The sequence below is a fragment of the Rhipicephalus microplus genome, chromosome X, assembly GCF_043290135.1.
Source record: "Rhipicephalus microplus isolate Deutch F79 chromosome X, USDA_Rmic, whole genome shotgun sequence".
NCBI lineage: Eukaryota > Metazoa > Arthropoda > Arachnida > Ixodida > Ixodidae > Rhipicephalus > Rhipicephalus microplus.
The window spans coordinates 507302996-507324509 of record NC_134710.1 but is presented as its reverse complement, the minus strand read 5'-3'; the positions used below and the strand labels follow the sequence as shown (position 1 = coordinate 507324509).

The 21514-nt window shown below is 47.2% G+C and overlaps 1 protein-coding gene across 11 annotated transcripts in view; it reads right to left on the bottom strand.

Annotated features, from left to right (window-relative positions):
* The window catches only part of CAP (Cbl-associated protein), a 1014121-nt gene that overhangs the window by 765813 nt on the left and 226794 nt on the right, over positions 1–21514 (bottom strand). For 9 of the 11 annotated variants that reach the window (XR_012887795.1, XR_012887796.1, XM_075881096.1 and 6 more), the window contains exon 1: positions 20592–20645. The exons of the other annotated variants lie outside the window; for them this stretch is intronic. Coding sequence is in view for 7 of the 9 variants with exons in the window: in XM_075881096.1 (XP_075737211.1) it covers positions 20592–20630 (39 nt within the window). In the remaining 2 variants the exon portion in view is untranslated. Of the gene's footprint in view, positions 1–20591; positions 20646–21514 lie in introns of those variants that run through there. 11 annotated transcript variants of the gene reach the window in all.

The following is a 21514-nucleotide window of genomic DNA, read 5'->3' as shown; positions in this document are numbered from 1 at the left end:
TCGACGCCGATCATCTCCTTGACGGGACTTCAATCCATATCAAGGAGATCAACGAACGAGAAGGAAAACTTAACTGGCGCAGTCGATAGGGATCGGCGAGCTCTGCAGCACCATACACTGGACCAGCGCTGAGAGGACCGAGGTGCAAGGCATCCAACAGCCACCAGCGGCAAAGTCGAGACGCTCCCACAGCAGCCAACTCCGGCACCGTGGAGGAGATCCGGGAACGACAGTGCATACAGCAAAGGGTGAGCAGGATTTCTTGCGTTCTTCTCTTGTTGGCATGGCAGTTTATGTGTAGAGCACATAATGAGAACACGCGGGGGTGCTAAAACAATGGAGTCTAATGAAGATGAGGGTACGAGAGCGGCAGATGTGAATCGGAGTCGAGAACCATCCAATGATGGTATTCAAAATTCTGATCAGTCAAATGAGGCGACAGTGCTTACTCAGAGGCAAGAATCGATGCAGCAGGCATCTCAGGTTTTGCCGAAATCAAGCGAAGCGAGAACGCTCGAGCTTGAAATTCAAAAACTCAATCTTCAGATTCAGTACGAAAATTTATTGCAGGCTAGAATGAACACGGAACGTCTCAATGGCACGTTGTTCAACTCTGGGTCGGAGACGGGTGATCAGAGGTGCCGGGGTTCCGACTCTGTTCAGCAATGTGCAAAAGTGCTAAAAAGGTTCCGCCTGCCGATTGACGCGGATGTCCCATTGTGGTTTGAGGAAGTAGAAAAACTTTTTGCTACTTACCAGGTACCGCACGAGAGCCGCGTGCATTTGGTTATGCCAGCGCTAACTGAGCGAGTCCGTTACCTACTGCGTAACCTGAACCCTCAAGAGAGTGCAGACTATGAGTCAGTTAAAGCAGCAGTGCTGACGGAACTGAAGCTTTCTCCGGCAGAGTGCCTGCAGAGGTTCGAAAGAGCAGTAAAGCGTAAGGAAGAGACGTGGGCGCAGTTCGAGTCCCGCGTGAAAACTTATTTCTCATACTACCTCCAAGTGAGAGAAGCCGACACGGTAGAAGTGATGGCAGAACTCATTGTTGCTGACCGCATAAAATCGGGCCTTAGTACGGAGGGTCTTGAGTATGTGAGATTAAGGGAAGGCGAGGGATGGTTTAGGCCAACTGAGATCGCGAAAGTGCTCCAAACTTTCGAACAAGCGAAAGGGAAACGGCGTACTTCAAAGCAACCAACTGTAGAAATGGGGCAGAAGCCGGCGACACGAGTTGAGAAAGGGGCTCTGAAATGCCACTTATGTCACGGCTCAGGCCATTTCGCTAAAGAGTGCCCAAAGGCTAGTGATAAGGAGAACAACCCCAAGAAGGCTACCGAGCCAAAGCGCAAGGTTCAAAAGGTAACGTTATCCCACGAGACGGATACTGAAATACCTACTGGAGTACTTAGCGCAAAGGTGAAATCTCTGAAACACGAGGGTGAAGGCACAGATAAACTGCAGTTAATTCCTGTATCATGTGCAGGCATATCCGCAGATGCGATTTTGGATACGGGGAGTGAGATAACCGTCATCCGGGAGAGTCTGCTTCCGCGAAGTGTTGTAGAGCCGTCTGGCACGGTAAGATTGGTGTCCGCTTTTGGTAAAACTATCGAGGCAAGGCTAGCTACGTTACCGGTCAAATTAAATAGCCCGCGAGAGGTTACAGAGCCTCAGTACGTCGACCTACTCTGCGCGTTAACTGATGAGCTCGTCGAGGGCACAGATTGTTTGTTGACCAAGGACGATTGGAAACTTTTGTTGAAGGCCAGCAGCCCTCTGGCACCCTGTCGAGCGCCGGCCGAGCCTGCTCACGAGGCGGGACAAGCAGTAGAGAAACAAAAGGTAGTTGCCTGCAATCTTACCTTGGAGGAGAAAGATTATTCCGGGGAAGAGGCGCAAACTGATGAAGAAAGGGAGGCGTCATTAGGCCAAAGAGTAGAGTTCCGCAATGTGCAGTTGGGCGACACTACGCTAAAGAAATGTTGGGAAGATGCGCGTAGTGGGAAATCCGGCATGTTCATTTCAGACGGACTATTATACCACTGCGACTCAATAGCAGGCACTCGAGTGAGTCAGCTAGTTGTCCCCAAAGATAAGCGCACTGAGGTGATGCACTTAGCACACGAGCCACTATGCGGGGGGCACCTAGGGTCAAAGAAAACAAGAGCTCGCATTAGGCATAATTTATTTTGGCCGGGTATGGCGAAGGAGATATTAGAGCATTGTCGTTCGTGCCATGAATGTCAAATTCGTTCAGACAAGCGTCGCACGGATAAAGTGCCTATAACTCCGCTCACTAGACCCGAGCACCCTTTCCAAGTTGTCAATGTAGATGTGATCGGACCCCTAGACACACCGTCAGCGAGAGGGCATAAGTACGCACTGTGCTTAGTGGATCTTTGCACGAGGTGGCTAGAGGTGATCCCACTGCGCTCTTTGACAGATAAGGCGACTTGTGATGCACTGATTGAGATATTCAGTCGCACAGGCGTTCCGGAGATGATCTGCTCCGATCAGGGCACTAATTTCAAATCGCAGCTCACGCAAACGATACTGGAGAAATTAGGTTGTATGCCAAGATTTTCAACCCCAGAACACCTAGAGAGTAATGTAGTTGTAGAAAGGTGGAACCGAGTACTCAAAAACATGTTGTATCATGTCATTCAAAGAGACTCCAAGAATTGGGACAAATTGATCCCAATGGTTTTATGGGCTTATCGGGAAGTCCCCCATGAGGTAACCGGAGTAGCTTCATTTCGTCTATTGTATGGAAGGAATCCCACGGGACCGCTTCTAATACTGCAGAAGACTTGGACGGGAGAAATGCCGGTGCCCGCAACATTGAGAGAAAACCCCGCAAAGTATTTACAGCAACTCAAGGAGCAGCTCGAGACCGCCGCTAATATAGCTGAGCTAACTAGTGCAACTCATCAGGAGAGTTACGCCAGTGCTTATAATCGCAGCAGCAGGCTCAAAGCTTTTAACGTTGGCGACCAAGTTGTGGTTTTCGACAATGATCGGAGTGGTAAAATGTCACCCAAATGGCTAGGCCCATTCACAGTGGTTGGACGTGAGCGCGAACATTCTTACCGCGTAGAAACATCTGAGGGAAAGGTGAAAAGTGTCCACGCCAACAACATTCGACCTTACTATGCAAGAGTCAGTCATATTGGGGTCGTCTTCGATGAGGATTATGATTTTGGGGAGGTGGAATATGCCCCACAGCCAACCACTGTGAAGCGGGAAGAGCTAGTGGTAACGAGCGAGAAGGTTGCTCACCTTGATGCTGATGCGCAGGCGGAAATACAGGCGGTGTTCCAAAGACATTGCACCCTCTTTGACGGCACTCCGGGTATAGCAAAGGTAGATGAACATAAAATAGAAATAGAACCGGGTCACCAGCCAAAAAAGGCGTTTCCGTATCGGGTGCCGGAACTATTAAAAAAAGAAGTCAGCCGGCAAGTTGACGAACTGTTGACTTGGAAGTTGATCTACCCCACGGAGAGTGAGTTTGCACACCCGGTAGTATGCGTAGGAAAAAAAGATGGGACTGTCCGCATGTGTGTGGACTACAGAGCGCTAAATGCCGTCACCAAAGCGGATGCGTTGCCAATGATGAATCCTCAGGAATTGATTTTCCGAGTAGGCAGAGCGCAGTTCATTATGGTAGTGGACCTTAGGCGCGGGTACTGGCAGGTACCGATGGAAGAAAAGAGTCAGAAATTCACCGCATTTGTAACGCATGAAGGTCAGTACGCATGGAAAGTGATGCCTTTCGGGCTGAAAAATTCCGCGGCAACCTTCCAAAGAATGGTGAACAAACTCTTGTCGCAACATCAAGTGTATGCCACGGCATACCTAGATGATATTGCTATTTTTTCTAGCACTTGGGAGGAGCACTTAAGGCATCTAGACATTATTCCTAAAGTCTTAGAGAAGGCGGGACTTAAAGCCAGCCCGGAGAAGTGTCAGATTGCGCAATCCCACATACATTACCTGGGGCATATTGTCGGTTCAGGGACACACGCACCAGACCCAGAAAAGATAGCAGCAGTTAAGAACTTGGTACCACCGCGCACCAAAAAGGAACTACGCAGCCTGTTAGGACTTTGCGGCTACTATCGAGAGTATGTCCGGGGATATGCAGAGGTGACGAGCCCGCTCACGCTGTTAACAAAGAAAGCGGTACCTAATAAGATACCCTGGCCGGAGGAAGCTCAGGCGGCATTTGAGACTCTAAAACGATCTTTTTGCGAGGCCGTGGCGCTAAACACCCCTGAGCCATCTCAGCCCTATTGGCTTTTCACAGACGCATCAGCTACGGCGGCGGGAGCTTGTTTGGCACAAATGTCAGCCGAGGGAGAACAGAGGCCTATCGCCTTTGCAAGCCACCGCTTCTCACCGACCCAGATGCGTTGGTCGACAATTGAGAGGGAAGCGTTCGCAATAATATGGGCCTTAAAGAAGTTTGACTACTGGCTTTTCGGTGCCATAGTAAACGTCGTTTCCGACCACAATCCGCTGTCGTACCTTACAACTTCGAATCTGCACGGGGCGAAATGAACAAGATGGGCGCTGGCTTTACAGCGATATCATGTGTCGGTACAACATCGGAAGGGAGTATGTAACGGTAATGCGGATGCGTTATCTAGGCTTCAGAATAGTTCATGGAAGCCATCAGAATAACAGTGCCATGCCAACTGGGGGGGACGTGAATGTTCCTGCCCACGTGCTGTTGTATATTGTGGACTGTGTGATTGACAATTCAAAAAACAGACACTAGTGATCTCACTGCTTGAAGCAACAATGCTGTACTTGATTGTTTAGCATGTATTTGTTTTCGTTTAGTGTATTATCCTGTAGTGTTGACTTGCAATTGTGTTTGATGCTTGTGTACAACTGTTGTGTGGTTAGAAAATCCAGTGACTTAATCGCGGCAGTGCTTTATCGTATCACTGAGCGTAAGACAGCCCAGTATACTCTTTAGGGGGGATGTGTTATGTTTTGCCGCTCATAAGTTGATCGTGCGGATGGGACAGCACCAGAAGCTACGTTATTCAAAGCTCCTTTCTCGGATCTCTCTCGGCAAGGTCGCAAATTGCTTCCTTTGAGCATGGGACGACAGCGCGGGAAGCTACGTTATACAAAGCTTCTTTCTCGACTCTCTCTCGGTATGCTCCTGTAACTATACACCACTTATCCCCTGGAATGCAAACTACGTCCGTCTCCTCCGCTGCTGGGGACAAACACACAATGTGAAAGGAACCCGCTCTGCCAACCGGCTTGGAATGTTTGTGGTTTAGAGACAAGTCGCCGCTTCCGGGGGCAAACGCACAATGAGATTAAGCGACCCCGTCTTGCTTCCGCGGCCGGGCGCGAGCTCAGTGGGAGTAGGCGACACGCTCTGCCCTGGCGATCGGCTCAAAGTCGCAGCGATGCACGACCCGAGCACAAGGAAAGCGGAGAAAGTCAAAGGCCGCTTGCTACCTGCGGGGGCAATTACGTTCCGCGCGCAATCATTCAATTTCCGGCTTTAAAGGTTCGTCTCGGCTCGCTGGGTGTGGGAAAGGGCATGAATGTACCGGGTCTACAATGCCGATATCTCCCGAGCGTTAGAATTCCTGAGCACGTGGGAGGTGGAGAGAGAGAGACATGATGGGAAAGAGTACCAAAACGCCTGTTTAAACTGTAGAAGCGCTGCTGTCGAGAGTAAGGTCAGCCCAGTAGGGAGTGACTTAATCTTAGTGGAAACAGATTGGATGAGAGAATGTTTAGGCGGACCAGCAGTGGCCACCTCCCCTTTTTCTTTGTTACCGCAAGATGCTTAAGACTGGAGGGAATCCGTTTCTCTTCAGTCGAGGCTGCAATCACTTAACTGATAGATCAGTACGACTCCGTACGATGCAACTTTTGTCTGGGCCGTAACCACTTGGTGGTCGAACAGTGAGACTAAGTACGTTGTATGTAGTAACAGTGTTCTAGGCTCTAACTTAAGAAAAGTTAGGTAGAAGAGTAAGACGCTGTTGATGTCTGTGTTATCATGAGTGTGCTTCGGCAAGATGTACATATGACTGTAAATATTTCGCTGTAATATACCTTCAAGTTTTTATTACCTGCAACCTGCCTCCTGTTTCATCGACGCCGATCATCTCCTTGACGGGACTTCAATCCATATCAAGGAGATCAACGAACGAAAAGGAAAACTTAACTGGGGGGAAGCAGGCTCACCAGTATGTCTTAACGAAATATAAGTTCTGTTCATGTTCAACATTGCGCCGTCGAACCACCTGGTAGCGTGGTATGAGAAACGAGATTGAACATATTAAAATATAAGCTGCGTGTCATACATTAGGGATCCACCACTTCATGAGCAGTCAGTGCTTGAAAGGCAAATTGATCTATCTTCGCACAGAAAATCGGTGAAGGCCTTATTAAACTTTCTGTGTGGTAGTGGCCTCTCGAATTGGCTATAGCCTCCCAGCTAACTTTTTTTTCTTTCGCGCGTCTATTTCACTCTTTAGTTTTGATATCATCTTTCTTCCTCATCCCCTTTTCCCTTAGTGCAGTGTAGCAAACGAGATGCTCCAATTTTTGGTTAACCTCTCTGCCTTTTTCTCGTTTTATTTTCTCTGCGTACCACTTCATGTATATTTTAAAAGGAGAGCATTCGCAAACGTTTCCCACAAATTTATTAACCTAAACGACAGCAAAGATAATATTCACTCCATGTTTATTTGCCATATGATTGGGCAAACGAAATGAAATACTACCAAACGTGAGTTTTCGAGTGCCTCTCGAATAAGGCCTTCCACCACTACTTACTTGCTTGACGATCTTCTATTTGAATAAGTAACGCCCTCAGTATCACCCGCAGGTCACGGGATCGAATCCCGGCTGTGGCAGCTGCTTTTCCGATGGAGGCGGAAATGTTGTAGGCTCGTTTTCTCAGATTCGGGTGCACCTTAAAGAACCCCAGGTGGTCGAAATTTCTGGAGCCCTCCACTACGGCGTCTCTCATAATCATATGGTGGTTTTGGGACCTTAAACCCCACATATCAATCAAGTATCATCCCTCATATAACCTGGTTCCTACATCCACATTATTATCAACAAATGAATCGCAGGCTTGGTACACGAAGTCAAGAGTTTGGAGGACCACCGCATGGCCGGTGAAAGACATGAACGAAATTAACACAGTGCCAAGCTATACCAAAATATAATTAAAAAGACGTTTTGGCTCCGATACAGCAGCCTTGCTCACAATGAAGCATGAGCAGCAAGTTTTCTTACTTATAAGGTCGCCTAATCACACGTTCCAGGCAACGCGCATACACAGGTTACCTAAGATTACCACAGTTTTTGTTCCGCGTGTGTGCAGTGGTTGGTAACAGCAATGATTTGAGGGCAAGCCCTGAAATGTTTATTTGACGGAAGCATCTTCCCAGTTGATCATATCGCCCGCGGATATAACATGTTCGGGAAGTGGATTTGACGTCAAAAGCACTTGCTGAACATGTTGTATTCTTCTGAATTTTGCTTCGCAAAGGGCAATAAATTAGGGTACTTTGTAACTAAGCTCACCGGACAATACAATGGGACAGTTCAAAAAAATACCTGCAGGATGAAGCTATCCATTATACCTGTTCTTGTTGCAATTAACTTCTATTTTAGGTAACATCATATTGCAAGGAAACCTGTATCCCAGACGGTGTTACTAAGGAAACGAATTAGTGAACCGTATAAATGAATGAATAAATAAATAAATACCTAATAGAGGGACAGAAGTTTATTGGGCATTACATACAGACACTAGAGTTTCATTTTCAGCTAAAACAGCAAACTAGCTTTAAATCTAGATGATTACACATAATACCTCTTAGCACGACAAAGGAGGTATCGTCACGCTGAGTGCCTCACTACTTTCAGCACGAGAACCAATGCCTTGCATTTTTTTCCACGACCAATAAACGACTCCCATTGACATGGTTACATAGCACACAGCTCATAGAACAAATGAATAATATGAAATAGTAGTATGCCTTTTTGCTTTAACGTAACCTTACCTACTGTAATTTACGGTATGTTAGCTTACCACCTGTATTTCAAGATTCCTAAAAGTAAGTACCCATTTTACCTTTGTTTTTGTAACAATGCATGTCGTTTTTTGAAAGACGATAGTCTATCTTGGGGACCTTCAACGCAAAAATTTTGGTCTGTTTGTCTGTCTGTCTGTCTGTCTGTCTGTCTGTATGTACATTTGTATGTTTGTCCACTCTTTACAGCATCGGGTATTTGAAACGACCGACCCCATCCGCAGGTCCCACCTATGTTGCTCAAGATTCAGCGTTCATACTTGTGCAATTGTCGAATTAAAAGCAATTATTGCGCGTGTCTTGGGCACCATAACAACAGGTATATATGCTGCATGTGCGCCTTTTACTAGAAAAGGCATACATAAGTAATTTTAAGGACCGTAGCGCTTATCACGCTGCGCTGACCATCCAACGCTTGCACGGAAAGGCGAGTGTTTCCAACGCTTTGCCAAAACGAGACGGTGGTGGCACCTACCCGTCGCCTTGGGTTCTACACCCTATCACCTCTGAGGCGGGCGTGCATGCCCGTCTCAGAGCCATGCGCTTTGGTTTTGAAAAAAAAATTCCCAGATGGTGGTCATGTCTCACGCGTGACGTGACTTGATGCGCTCGTTCACCGTTCGCCTCCGCTGCACGCTCGAGGCACTCTAACGCAGCACCTCCAGAATACCATTCACCAATTTTCTTGAGCAGAACATCAAATAAATGCTTTGTTCACTCTCTCCACACACAACACTATCGTATTTCGACGAGATTTGCAGATTAAATGGGGCCAATTTTTTTTGCTTGATGATGTTGTATGGATCCAACAGTATGCTATGTACTATTAAATATATTTGAATGTGTATGTAACCACTCCTGGTTGGACCTTTAAATGACGTGGAGCAGTGTATAAATACATAAACAAATTAAAGAATGAATATTGCATTAACCAGGCGCCCTATGTGGACCTTACATTTAGCGCATTTTCAAAGACCGGTGGCCGAAGCATTGCGGATAACCTTGCTTTAGGTAACAATTATTCCTAATACCATCCCGTATACCTTCCTTGGCGTCATGGTTTACTAGTTTCATATATACTTGTTATTGTCAACTGTTTGTATGAGAACACTGCTGGAGTGGTATTGAATTATATTGCAGCATTTATTTATTGTGATTTTTTTATGAAACTGTTTCCTGCCTATTTAGCGGGATTTGCCAATAGCGACATCAAGGACGTCGGTTATCAATTGTTTGTTAGAACAAATATTGGCCCCTTGTAGAAGCCATTTCATTAAATATAATACAGTAAAAGTTCGCTGATTCGAACTCGCAGGGGACTTGTCGAATTAGGTGCAGTTTGAATTTGCGGGCGGATGCTAGAATGAACGCACATCGTGCCACGCAGAACTTGAAGAGCCACCTGTGTACTCGTTATGGCTAATGCGGAGCTACTGCGCGTTTGGGCAACATGATTTCGGGAATTAGATCTAATAGATGAGTCAGTGGCATGACAGTAACAAGTGCCGAAATCCCTTAATGGGAACAGTTGGCCCTAACATCATAGTATATGTTGGTAATTATGCTCCAAAACACGTTCATTCACATGGCAGAGTTAGTGCAATCAAAGAAAAAGGTAGTCAGTGAGTAACTCGCATTTTCTTGCCTCTCGTTTGAACTTTTCGTTGGAGCTTTTCGGCAAGCTGAAAATGGTGCATGAGCATAATTTTCAGCTTGCCGAAGAGCTCGAACGAACAGTCCGAATTCTCATGTCATGACAAATGCTGCTGTTGCAATGTTCTGCATGTTTAGTAAGTTTGATTTGGTTTGGTTTTGGAATTATTGTCTTGAGCCGACTACTGTGAGGAGCGATGAAATCCTGGGCGCTTCCAGTTCAAAATAATGGATATTGTAGGCATTCATTAGGCACATCTACTATCTTTACACATATTTATCATCATGAGGTGTCGTCATCTTCATCTGCTGTGGGGACTTTGCTTGCCTGAGTTCTGTGCCTTGGGTGTGGTCGCTTCATTGTGTCTTCTGGGCCTAATAAAGGTAGCCTTCACCGTTACATCACAAGTGGTAGAGTGTGCTCTACGATCTTCCGTCCTCTCCCAGCCCGATCAACCTCCTGAAGCTCCGCTCAGGTCGTCGTTTGTGCCAGGTGTCCGGTAACACGCCTCAGGACGAGCCAATCGGCGCTTCTGCGTCTACCTCCACGGCCGCGGCTATCGCGGCCTATACATCGTTGATTATCACCGCGCACCAGCGTGAGCCGCCCACGTTTTCCGGACTTCGAGGTGAAGATGTGGAGGATTGGTTGGACCAGTTCAATCGAGCGAGTTCCACTAACAACTGCGATAATCCTAACAAGCTTCGCCGTGTTTCTTTCTAGCTGACAGGCGCAGCGAAAACATTGTTTTTCAATCATGAAACGAACATTACGGACTGGACACGTTTCAAGCAACAGCTTCGCCAAATGTTCGGCACACCGGTGGTTCATTGAGCTCTCGCGAAGAAGACACTGGATGCTCGCAAGCAACAATGCGGTGAGTCTTACGCATCGTACATAGAGGATATGCTTGCTCTCTGTCACCGTATCAGCATGCCCATGTCTGAATCAGAGAGAGTTCGTCATCTATTGAAAGGAATCGGCATGGTCGCGTTCAATGCCCTGGTCATACAAAACCCGACCACAGTCGCTGACGTTGTTGCCACGCGCCAACGACTAGAGGAACTTGAGTCTCAACGGTTACCGCCGGACAGCGCTGAAAACACCACCACGACTGGTGCTTCATTGCGTGCCATGATCCAGGCGATTATACGGGAAGAGCTGCAATCTTTCGGCCTCTCAATGACACCGAGTCCACCTCCCCCCTGCAACACTGTTTTGCGTGACGTTATCAAAGAGGAGTTGGCGTCCATGACCGGGCCAGCGTATGTAAACTCTCCAGTACCTCGACTCCAGTCGACGTACGCACAAGTCCTCGTTGGCTCACCACCCATCGTACAACCGATGCCCGCACACTCAACGCCTGTCCCGCTGGCTTCGTTAACTCCGAGTGCGCCTAGCCAGCCCTTTCACCCACCATGGCGGCCGCCTCGTCCGATCTGTTATTACTGCGGCTATCGGGGCTACATTGCCTGCGTCTGCCGGAAGCGTCAGCAGGACGAGCGTCGTGGATTCGACACCTACAAACCGGATAACGGGACAAGCTGGTACGCTTTCCAACGTCGTCCTTATGATCCGCCGCTACGTTACTCACCGTCTCCAACTGCGAAATCTGAGCCAACCAATTCTTACTGCTCTACTAGACGCCGCTCACCCTCCCCCCTCCACCGCTCCACGTCTCTATTGCGACCTGTCTCGCAATTCACCAACCAACGCCCTGAAAACTAATCTCTGCAGCTTTTGGAGGAAAAGCTGCATCGAATGAAAAGACAGAAATTCCTCCAGTGCGTCCATATAATACGATATCTGTTTTAATAGAAGGCGTGTACGTGAACACTTCAATAGACACTGGTGCTTGTTTGTCTGTGATTGATCGTTCCTTGTGCTCACGTCTGCGAAACGTCACCACCACTTATGATGGATCTACACTGCTCTCTGCTCAAGGGGATGCCATTACACATGCCGCTATGTGCACCACTCGTGTTTTCATAGGTGGTCTTCTTCATTTTGTGCAATTTGCTGGGCTGAGTAAAACTTGCGTTGGGTCTAGTTGGTACATAGCACAAAAAAAGAAGTTAACTTCTTTGGCGCAAACAATACGGAAAAAAGGAAAAAAGAAGGCGAGGAAAGAAACAGATTGACGCCAAAGATTTGGCGTCAATCTGTTTCTTTCCTCGCCTTCTTTTTTCCTTTTTTCCGTATTGTTTGCGCCAAAGAAGTTAACTTCTTTTTTTGTGCTGGGCTGAGTTCGTGTGCCCACCAGCTTATATTAGGCTGGGATTTTCTGTCTACGGCGAACGCTTCCATCTGCTGTCGAGAAAATGTTGTTCATATGATGGAAACTGATTATGCTCTGTATACGGATGAGAAGCCCGTTCGCTTGCTCGCTGCTGAAGATACCGAGCTACCACCTGGTCATCAGCGAATAGTTACCATCACTTCTAATGTGATGAACTCAGGTGACGTGTTTGTTCAACCATCTGCACGCTGCCTCGCAAGAGGTATAGTTCTTGCTTCAGGTCTAGCGCGGTTCCACAATGGCTCCAGGCTTCTCTGCGCTACAAACTAGACGCCTGAGAAAATTCTCATTCCTAAAGGTACCACTATGACTTCGTTTACTGAATCCCAACCTGTCTCTGTTGTCCCGCTTATGCTAGCGTGTTCTTACCTTCCTTCTATTGGACGTTCATCAAGCATTTCTGTTCTTGCTGTGACTATTAGTCCAGAACTGACCTCTTCACAGACAGATGATTTACTTGCCTTGCTACAAAAGCATAGGAGATTGTTTGATGCCCATTCCTCATCTCTGGGACAGACGTCCATTATTAGGCATCGTATCCAGAGCGATGGCTCTTCCATCGTACGCCATCGACCATATCGTGTCTCTTCATCCGAGCGTGAGATAAGTGAACAAAATGTAGCCGATATGCTGCAACGGAACATTACACGTCCCTCTGCGAGTCCTTTGTCATCACCTGTTGTTTTAGTATGGAAAAAAGATGGCTCTGTGCGATTTTGCGTGAACTACAAAGCACTTATTAAGATTACCCACAAGAATGTTTACCCCATGCCACGCATAGACGATGCTTTGGATTCACTGCAAGGTGCTGAGTAGTTCTCAAGCATAGACCTGCGCTCAGGTTACTGGCAAATACCCCTGCACGAGGATGACGGAGAAAAGACAGCGTTTTCAACACCAGATGGGCTGCATGAATTCAACGTCATGCCATTTGGCCTTTTCAATGCTCCAGCAACATTCTAGCAGATGATCGACACAGTTTTAGGAGGCTTGAAGTGGAAGACTTGCTTGTGCTACTTAGACGATATCGTTATTTTCTCGTCCAGCTTCCCGCAGCACTTGCAACGTTTGGACGAAGCTCTTACGTGCCTTGCAAACGCAGGCCTTCAGCTGAATACCAAGAAGTGCCTTTTTGCGAGCAACACGATTAAAGTGTTAGGCCACATCGTAAGCAAGGACGGTATTCGTCCCGATCCTGAGAAGATTTCCGCTGTCCAACACTTCCCGCGTCCTGAAAAAGCCGAAGATTTGCGCAGTTTCCTCGGCCTCGCTTCTTATTTTTGCCGATTCATTCGAGACTTCGCCTGAATAGCTTCACCATTGCACAAGTTGCTCGGATCAGGCGTCGCCTTTGTGTGGTCTCCTGAATGTGACGCGGCGTTTGCCCAACTGAAGTGTGCACTCACATCCGAACCAGTCCTCTGCCATTTCGACGAAATCGCGCCTACGCTCCTGTATACAGACAATAGCGGTCGAGGCATTGGTGGAATACTCCTACAGTGAGACAAATCACGTGAGAAAGTCGTCGCATACGCAAGCCGTGCACTGACCCTTGCCGAAAAGAATTATACCATCACCGAACAGGAGTGCCTAGCGGTTGTATGGTCGATACAAAAGTTTCGACTTTATCTCCACGGCCACCACTTTACTGTGGTTACGGACCATCACGCCTTGTGCTGGCTCTCGACAATCAAGAACTTGTCCGGCTGCCTTGGTCACTGGATTCTTCGCTTACAAGAATACGACTTCACGATCACATACAAGTCGGGAAACAAACATCAAGACACCGATGCACTTTCGCGTTGCCCGCTCTCTTCGGAGCCACTTAACAAACCCACCACTGCCACACTCGAGAAGCTTTCGGCCGTCTTTTCTCTACATGTTTCGTCATTAGCTACTGTGGACCCAACTTCTCCAAGCGAGTGTGGTTTGTTGTTATCTCACCAACGTGCTGACTCTTACTGTCGCCGCATCATGGACCGTCTTCACGGGACTTGCCGGCCCCCTAACGCCCGTCTTCGCCGACAGCTGACGCAATTCAAGCTCAACAACCACGTTCTGTACCGTCATATCTACCACCCTGATGGTCAACGCTGGGTGCCCGTTCTACCTTGCTCTGTTCGAGCTTAAGTCCTCAAGACATATCACGATGACATGTCTGCTGGACACAAGGGCTTCAGAAAAGGTATGACCGCATAAGATGTCACTACGACTGGCCGGGCTTGTCCACCTGTGTCGCGAAGTACGTTGCCTCATGCGCCCTTTGTCAGCGTCGCAAGCTACCTACATACTCGAAGTGGACAATTACAACCGCTCCTGTGTCCCCTGCAACCACTCGAGGTAGTTGGCGTTGACCTGTATGGTCCGCTTACTATGACTGTCACGGGCAATCGATGGATAGTTACAGCTGTCGACCACATCACCCGCTACGCCGAAACAGCTCCCGTGCCTTCTGCATCAGCTTCGGAAGTGGCCGACTTCATCCTTCGAGCAATAATACTTTGACACGGAGCTCCTCGTGTAATCCTGAGCGATCATGGAAGAGTATTTCTTTCAGAACTCGTCGAAGAAGTGCTCAAGGCATCTGGAACTACACACAAAACAAGCTCCAGTTACCGTCCTCAGACGAATGGCCTGACTGAGCACTTTCATCGTACACTGTCAGGTATGATAGCGATGTATATCGAACCTGACCACAGAAACTGGGACATCATTTTGCCATTTGTCGCTTTTGCGTATAATACCTCTGTACAGCGCACAACCGGTTACTCGCCGTTCTGCCTCGTCCACGGTCGCTTCCCCTCTTCTTTCCTCGATGTTTCATTCTTCTCTGCGCCTGTCAAATCATGTTCATCTTCAATTGAAGAATACTTGTCTCGTCTACTTCATTGCCGCCAGCTGGCTCGTGTCAACACTGAAGCCAAGGAACAGGATCGCAAGCTTGAATATGATGCCTCTCATCGTGCCATGTCCTTCAGCCCTGGCGACGAAGTCCTCCTTCTTACACCCATTAGTACTTCCGGCCTGTGCGAGAAGTTTCAATTACGTTTTATTGGCCCCTACACTGTCTTGAAGCAAACGCCTCCTGTGAATTATCGGGTGGCACCCGTTCTTCTTCCGACGGACCACCGCTACAGGGCAGCAGAAATGGTCCACGTATCCCGCTTGAAACCTTTCATACGGCGTTCCTTTTCGCTTTAAACTGCGGCCAAGAACGGTGGTCAGGATGACCGCTTTTACGTGGGGGGGGGGGGGTGAGTTAGTGTAGTTATTCATTAAGCACATCTACTATCTTTACACATATTCATCATCATGAGTGGTCGTCATCTTCATCTGCTGTGGCGACTTGGCTTGCCTGAGTTCTGTGTCTTGGGTGTGGTCGCTTCATCGTGTGTTCTGGGCCTAATAAAGGTTGCCTTCACCGTTACATCACAATATGAATACCAAAACGTTTGAAGAATCGGGAGTTTTTCCCCATCTAAATGAATACACCCGTGGTTGTGCTGGGACCAGGGAGTCAGTCCGAGTGAAATGTAAGAGGAAATTGACCAAGTTTGAATTACGAACCTATATTGCAGAGTCATCTGTGAAGAGTTTTACTGACACTGTGAGGAAATTCCTTTTGTTAAATTATTACTGTAAATAAAAACAACAAGGATTTCAATACGCCAGAGCTAACACAAAGAACCCGATGATCGCAATGACAATTATTATTGACACATTGTTGTCTGTGGCTGAAGCATAATGCAATTCATTTAATTCTAAAGACCACTTAGTTGAGGTTTACACCGAAATTTCAAATGTGACACTTTATCGAAAGCATATCAACCTGGCCACCTTCAAAAGGAACCATAGAGATTTCATGCACAGTTGTTACCAGCAGCGTTACTGTCGACATACCTGCACAGAACTCACGCTGATGAGGTGGCATGATGTTGCTAAGGTATGTTCAATTTTTTCGTTCCAATATTATTCGATAAACATTTTCCTCTGGATGCGTGTGGCCAGTAATCGTATATCGTGGGTAATGGTGTGTAGATATGCTCCACAGGTGACTAACAGTTGTTACCTTCCAGCTTCGGTGAGAACAGACATCAGTAGTTCAAATGCGAGAGCTTTAAAGAAAACAGACATCTGCAGCGTTGACTTGACTAATGCAAACAATAAATTTAAGAGTCATAGCGGAAATAGAACCCAAGTATTCTGCGTAGACATCAAGTATTGTACCACAGACGCACGCTAAGTCTCAAAACTGCTTTGAAAAAAGACCTATGAAAGACCTATGCAGGGGTGATATTAGTGAAACGTTGATTGTGGTTGTTCTAGACATTAAATGCATACTCCTATGACACAGAAGGCGTGACATCGGGTTAGCATCAATCGTATACTTGTCATACTCTGAAGTTGGTCTACGTAGCACTCTCTAGGGCTACCATCTTCGCAAGCGGAAGCATTACATATCAGCTTACCGCTTTTGGTATCGGTAATACTCATTTTATTCTTAGCCTTGTTACGTAACTGTAAACAGCTGGTGTTATGAAACGTATGTGCGAACATATATGCTCAACAGTCGCATATATTTTATAAAACTAGTCCTACTGATGTTGTTGACACAGACATATGCTGAACAGTAGCATATTACATCTGAAAATATCGGTACCTCAGTGTCGCAGCCTGGCACTCAATTAAAAAAAAAGAGATGACGCCATGGTCAACTTTCCTCTGCATGCTTCGTAAACATCGACTTCCATCGTGCGTGAAATCTGCCTAATTATTTAGGCCTGTTGTTTGGTCGGCAAGCCACAGGTGCCCCGCCGCGGTGGTCTAGTGGCTAAGGTACTCAGCTGCTGACCTGCAGGTAGCGGGTTCAAATCCTGGCTGTGGTGGCTGCATCTTTCATAGAGGCGAAAATGTAGTGCAAAATAACAAAAACGCCGACCAAAGTGAAATACACAAAACTTAAAAAGACGTTTCGGCTCCCCACACGGGAGCCTTGTTCACAGTGACCGCAAATGGCGTGGTGCGCTCTTCTTATCCATGTTTAATCACGTGTGGCAGACATCGCGCGTACACAGGGGGGAGTGTCCCAATATTTCTGTTCAACGTATGCGCAGTAGTTTGAATAGCTAAAGATTCCATGTGCAATCGTGGGAACAACTGTCTTTCCGTGGCAATGATGCAGGCTTTATCCCAGTTGATAGCGTGCCCAGTAGATGCAACTTGGATGCAACGTGAGCCACTTGGACGTCGTAGCCGGGCAATGCCCGAGCGAGGGTCTCGCTGAAGCCTGGGATGTAAGGCACCGATGCGCATTTTCTTGTAGCAATGGTGTGTGACTGAGCCGGACGCTGCAGTTGTCGCTGCACCGAGTTCATGAAGGAAAGCGGGTATCCGCAAGTAGCCAGCTCCCAACGAACGGACTCAACATCTTCTACTGCGTCTTCTTCATTAGAACGAATCCTCTAAGCGCGCTTTACGAGTGTAGACACAACAGAACGTTTATGGCAGGATGGGTGCACATATTTGAAGCTTAGAAAACGACCGGTGTGTGTTTCTTTTGTGTACACGCTGAAAGTCGGGCGCCTACCGTCTCGTTTCACGAGGACGTCAAGGAATGGAAGGCAGCCGTTTGATTCTTCTTCCACAGTAAACTGTATCGCGGCTTCCACGGAATTCAGCTGTTCCAAGAATACTAGCAGGTATTCTTGCAAAACACAGAAACAATCATCCACATATCGAAGGAAAGACTTGGGCGGGGCAACAAATGAAGTGAGAACCCGGTTTTCAACAGCCTCCATGGTAAGGTTTGCGACAGTGACGGACACAAGATCCCAATGCAGTGCTATGCACCTGTTTGTAGTATTTGCTCCTGAATATAAAGTAGGTGTTCTCTAAGCAGAACGTAAGCAACCGTAACAGATCAGGAACATCGATGGGCGTTCTTTCCGACAATGATTGGTCTGACTCAAGGGCTGTCTTGCACACGACGATTGCCAGACCAACAGGTACACTTGTAAAAAGCGACCGTACATCCAAAGATGCTAGAACATCATTGCCATCTAGTACAATGTCGCGTACCTTATCAATGGAATTACTGGAATTCCTTAAGTGCGTTTCACTTTTTTCAACGAGCGGCGAGAGGGTCCTGTGTAGGTAAGCCGAAAGCTTCTTCAGAGGCGACCTTGTAAAATCGACAATCGGGCGGATTGGGACACCTGTCTTGTGAATCTTAGGCAGTCCATACACAGCTGGCGCTGATCCATTGTTACAAAGAAGAGAGTAATATAAAGACTTTTGAGTAGGCGGTACGAAGTGAAAGACGTCTGCTAGCAGCTTTTGGAGGTCCCTTTGAAGTTTTGCTGTTGGGTCGCTATGTAGTGGAAGGTACGTGCTGGCATTCTCGAGATGGGCGTTAATCTTGTTCACGTAGTCATTCGTGTCGAGCAAGACAGTAGCGTTGCCCTTGTCCGCAGGAAGTATTACAATGTCTTTATTATTGCGTAGTGACTTCACCGCCTGAAGTTCTGCTGAGGTCAGAGGGAAAGGCTGCATATAACGAAGTGAAGAGAGCACAGACACAGCACGCGTACGGGCTTTGTCTCTGCGAGAAAGCTCTACGAGGCTCACAGCATTCTCGACGGCGCAAATTATCTTTCCACGGTCTGTTTCAGGGCCCGTATTGAAATTGAGCCCGAGATTTAGGACCACAGTCTCAGCGACATTCGGCTTGTAGGAAGAAAGGTTATGCACAGTCCATTTGCCTGGCGCACGCGCACCCTTCGCATGTCGCTGTTGTAAGCTAGCCAGTTTCTTTTCGTGCGATTGTTCACAACGACGGCTCTGTAGCATGGCGTTGAAATTCGCGTGTAGCTGTATTCTCGCGAATTCGTCCGGGCACAAAATTCCTTGCAAGGACTGTGAATACGGATACATTGGCGAAACGGGCAATTACAAAAGAAGGCTCCGGGAACATTTTAATGACGTCAAGAACAAGAAAGTAGCTTCTAATGCCCTCGCAGAACATGTTGCGTCTACTGGGCACGCTATCGACTGGGATAAAGCCTGCATCATTGCCACGGAAAGAAAGATGTTACCACGATTGCACATGGAATCTCTGGCTATTCAAACTACTGCACATACGCTGAACAGAAATATCGGGACACTCCCCCCTGTGTACACGCGATGTCTGCAATACGTGATGAAACATGCATAAGAAGAGCGCACTACGCCATTTGTAGTCACTGTGAACAAGGCTCCTGTGTGGGGAGCCGAAACGTCTTTTTAAGTTTTGTGTATTTCACCTTGGTGGGCGTTTTTGTTATTTTGCACTATGTTTGTCCCCGACCAGACGGAATTCCGTCGGACTCTTGACTAGGCGAAAATGCTGTAGGCCTGTGTGCTCATATTGGGGTGCACGGTAAAGAACCCCAGGTGGTCAAAATTACCGGAGCCCTTTACTACAGCGTCTCTCATTATCATATGGTGGTTTTGGGACCTTAAACCCCACATATCAATCAATCATGGAAGCCACAGGTGAGCAGTAGTAAATAAATAAAGTAAGTTAATATACACTTAGTGCGCCTGCTTACAGTTTGCCTACAAGAGATACAGCTCATGCAAAAGTAATTTTGGGCCAATAATTCAGCAGGAACGGTCAACGTTGGAGCTGTTTTTTTTTTTCATGAACTGTACACCGAGGTTGGCACAAAGTTTAAACAGCACCAGCCCAGTTTCAAAAAGAAAAATATGATTCAACGTGAACAGTGCATCTTCATTTTGTTGCTGATAACTCTTAGACACGCCCAATTTCCGCATGCGAATCTGGTGACAGCAGTGCGCAATATACCCACACGTTTCCTTACATGCACGCATGCCTTCGCCTTTGACGCTCGTTGGGTGCATCGATGCGCAATGGCCCGCCGGTGAGAAAAAAACAACAACAAAACGCTTGTGCGTAGCCAACACCACATAAAAGATTGTGAATAATGGTTATTCTACTGACTTGTTTTTCGTTTTATTTTCAAATATTAAAAAATAAAATGGCCAGTAAATGTGCGGAAAGGGAAGTTTTAAGTAGCTAGCCATGGCATCAAACTAACGTTTTTGTTCCTAGACAGGATCGGAAATTTACGCAAAATATCCCCCAATGGCAACTCTGTTCATCGGACACAAAACCAGGCCAGGTGGTTAGTTCATGCCCTCTGCGATGGCCCGATTGGTCTTGCTGTTATAAACAAAATGAAAGTTTTGTCAGTGGTTACGGGGGCCCGTATTGAAATAACTGTTCTTAACAACAGGCGCCAGCGCTTTGAGAATGGAGTTGCTGTCCCACCGGCAGGAGGTTAAACGTGACCTCCATGCGAAATCTGTACGATTTCCCCTCTGTCCCACAACAAGCTGATTGCTTCGCACACAGTCACACAAAACAATGTTCTTAAAAGAAAAGAAATCGAGAAGCCGTCTGGCCAGTGGCAAATAGCTTCGTTAGTGTACACCCCACAACAAGGTATAGCTGCTCTTTCGAGTGTTCTAATGCACTAACCTTTTTCTTCGCAAACAGTGGCCTCCAGAAGGACTTCATCGCACCGATAAAGATCGCAGAACTCTCCTCGCGCACTCATCCCACGGCTGGTGGCCACTCAGAGAGAGGGACGCAGTCAACAAACGCCTAGTGCGACAACCCGATCCTCCAACCGGTGAGATCGGCCGCAGAAATAATTCAAGGTGAATCGGTGCTAGAATGAATCGCGGATCACAGCGAATTGTAATGTGAGACATATAAGGATTGCAAGTGGCCAGGCAATAAAAAAGATGCCTGCTTACGCTCGAGTCAGATTTGCCTGAATATAGGAATGCCACTAAGAGAGGACATTTGAATGAATCGATTAACCAAGGGAGAGTCAAGCTCGATAGGACCGCAGTGACGTAAGATGGCTCTTAAGGTGCTCGAAATTCTCTGAAAAAAGTTGTTTCAGTGGACGAAGTTTCAGAGGTACCGCGCGGGTACCGAAATGTGATATTGGCGCTAGATTCACATGCAGCTCTGCTTGCACATTTGTACGTAGCATAATGAATGCACGTGAGAGTATTAGGCGAAAAACAAAAATCCATGGGCCAAGCTCTCTCTTTCACTGTTTTTTATAGCACTGTCTTTTTTTTGTTCTCTTTTATTGTGGAGCGGAGTTGAGGGCAGTTGACCAAGGTATTGCGCGGAACATGCGTGGTTGGTTGACTTGACACGGCCCAGAATGTCATATCATTGGTGACTGCGAATGATAAATTCGTTCACATAACGGGAGTCATTCTTACATAAAATTAGCTGAGTACCCATACTTGGACGCATTGGCTGCGCGGTGTGATCAGAGACAGAACAAATAATCAAGATGGGCTTGTGGATCGTAGCGCCCTCAGGCTTTCGCGAAGTTGCGCGATCGCCGCTACTGTTCTCTTATCACGACTAAGGCG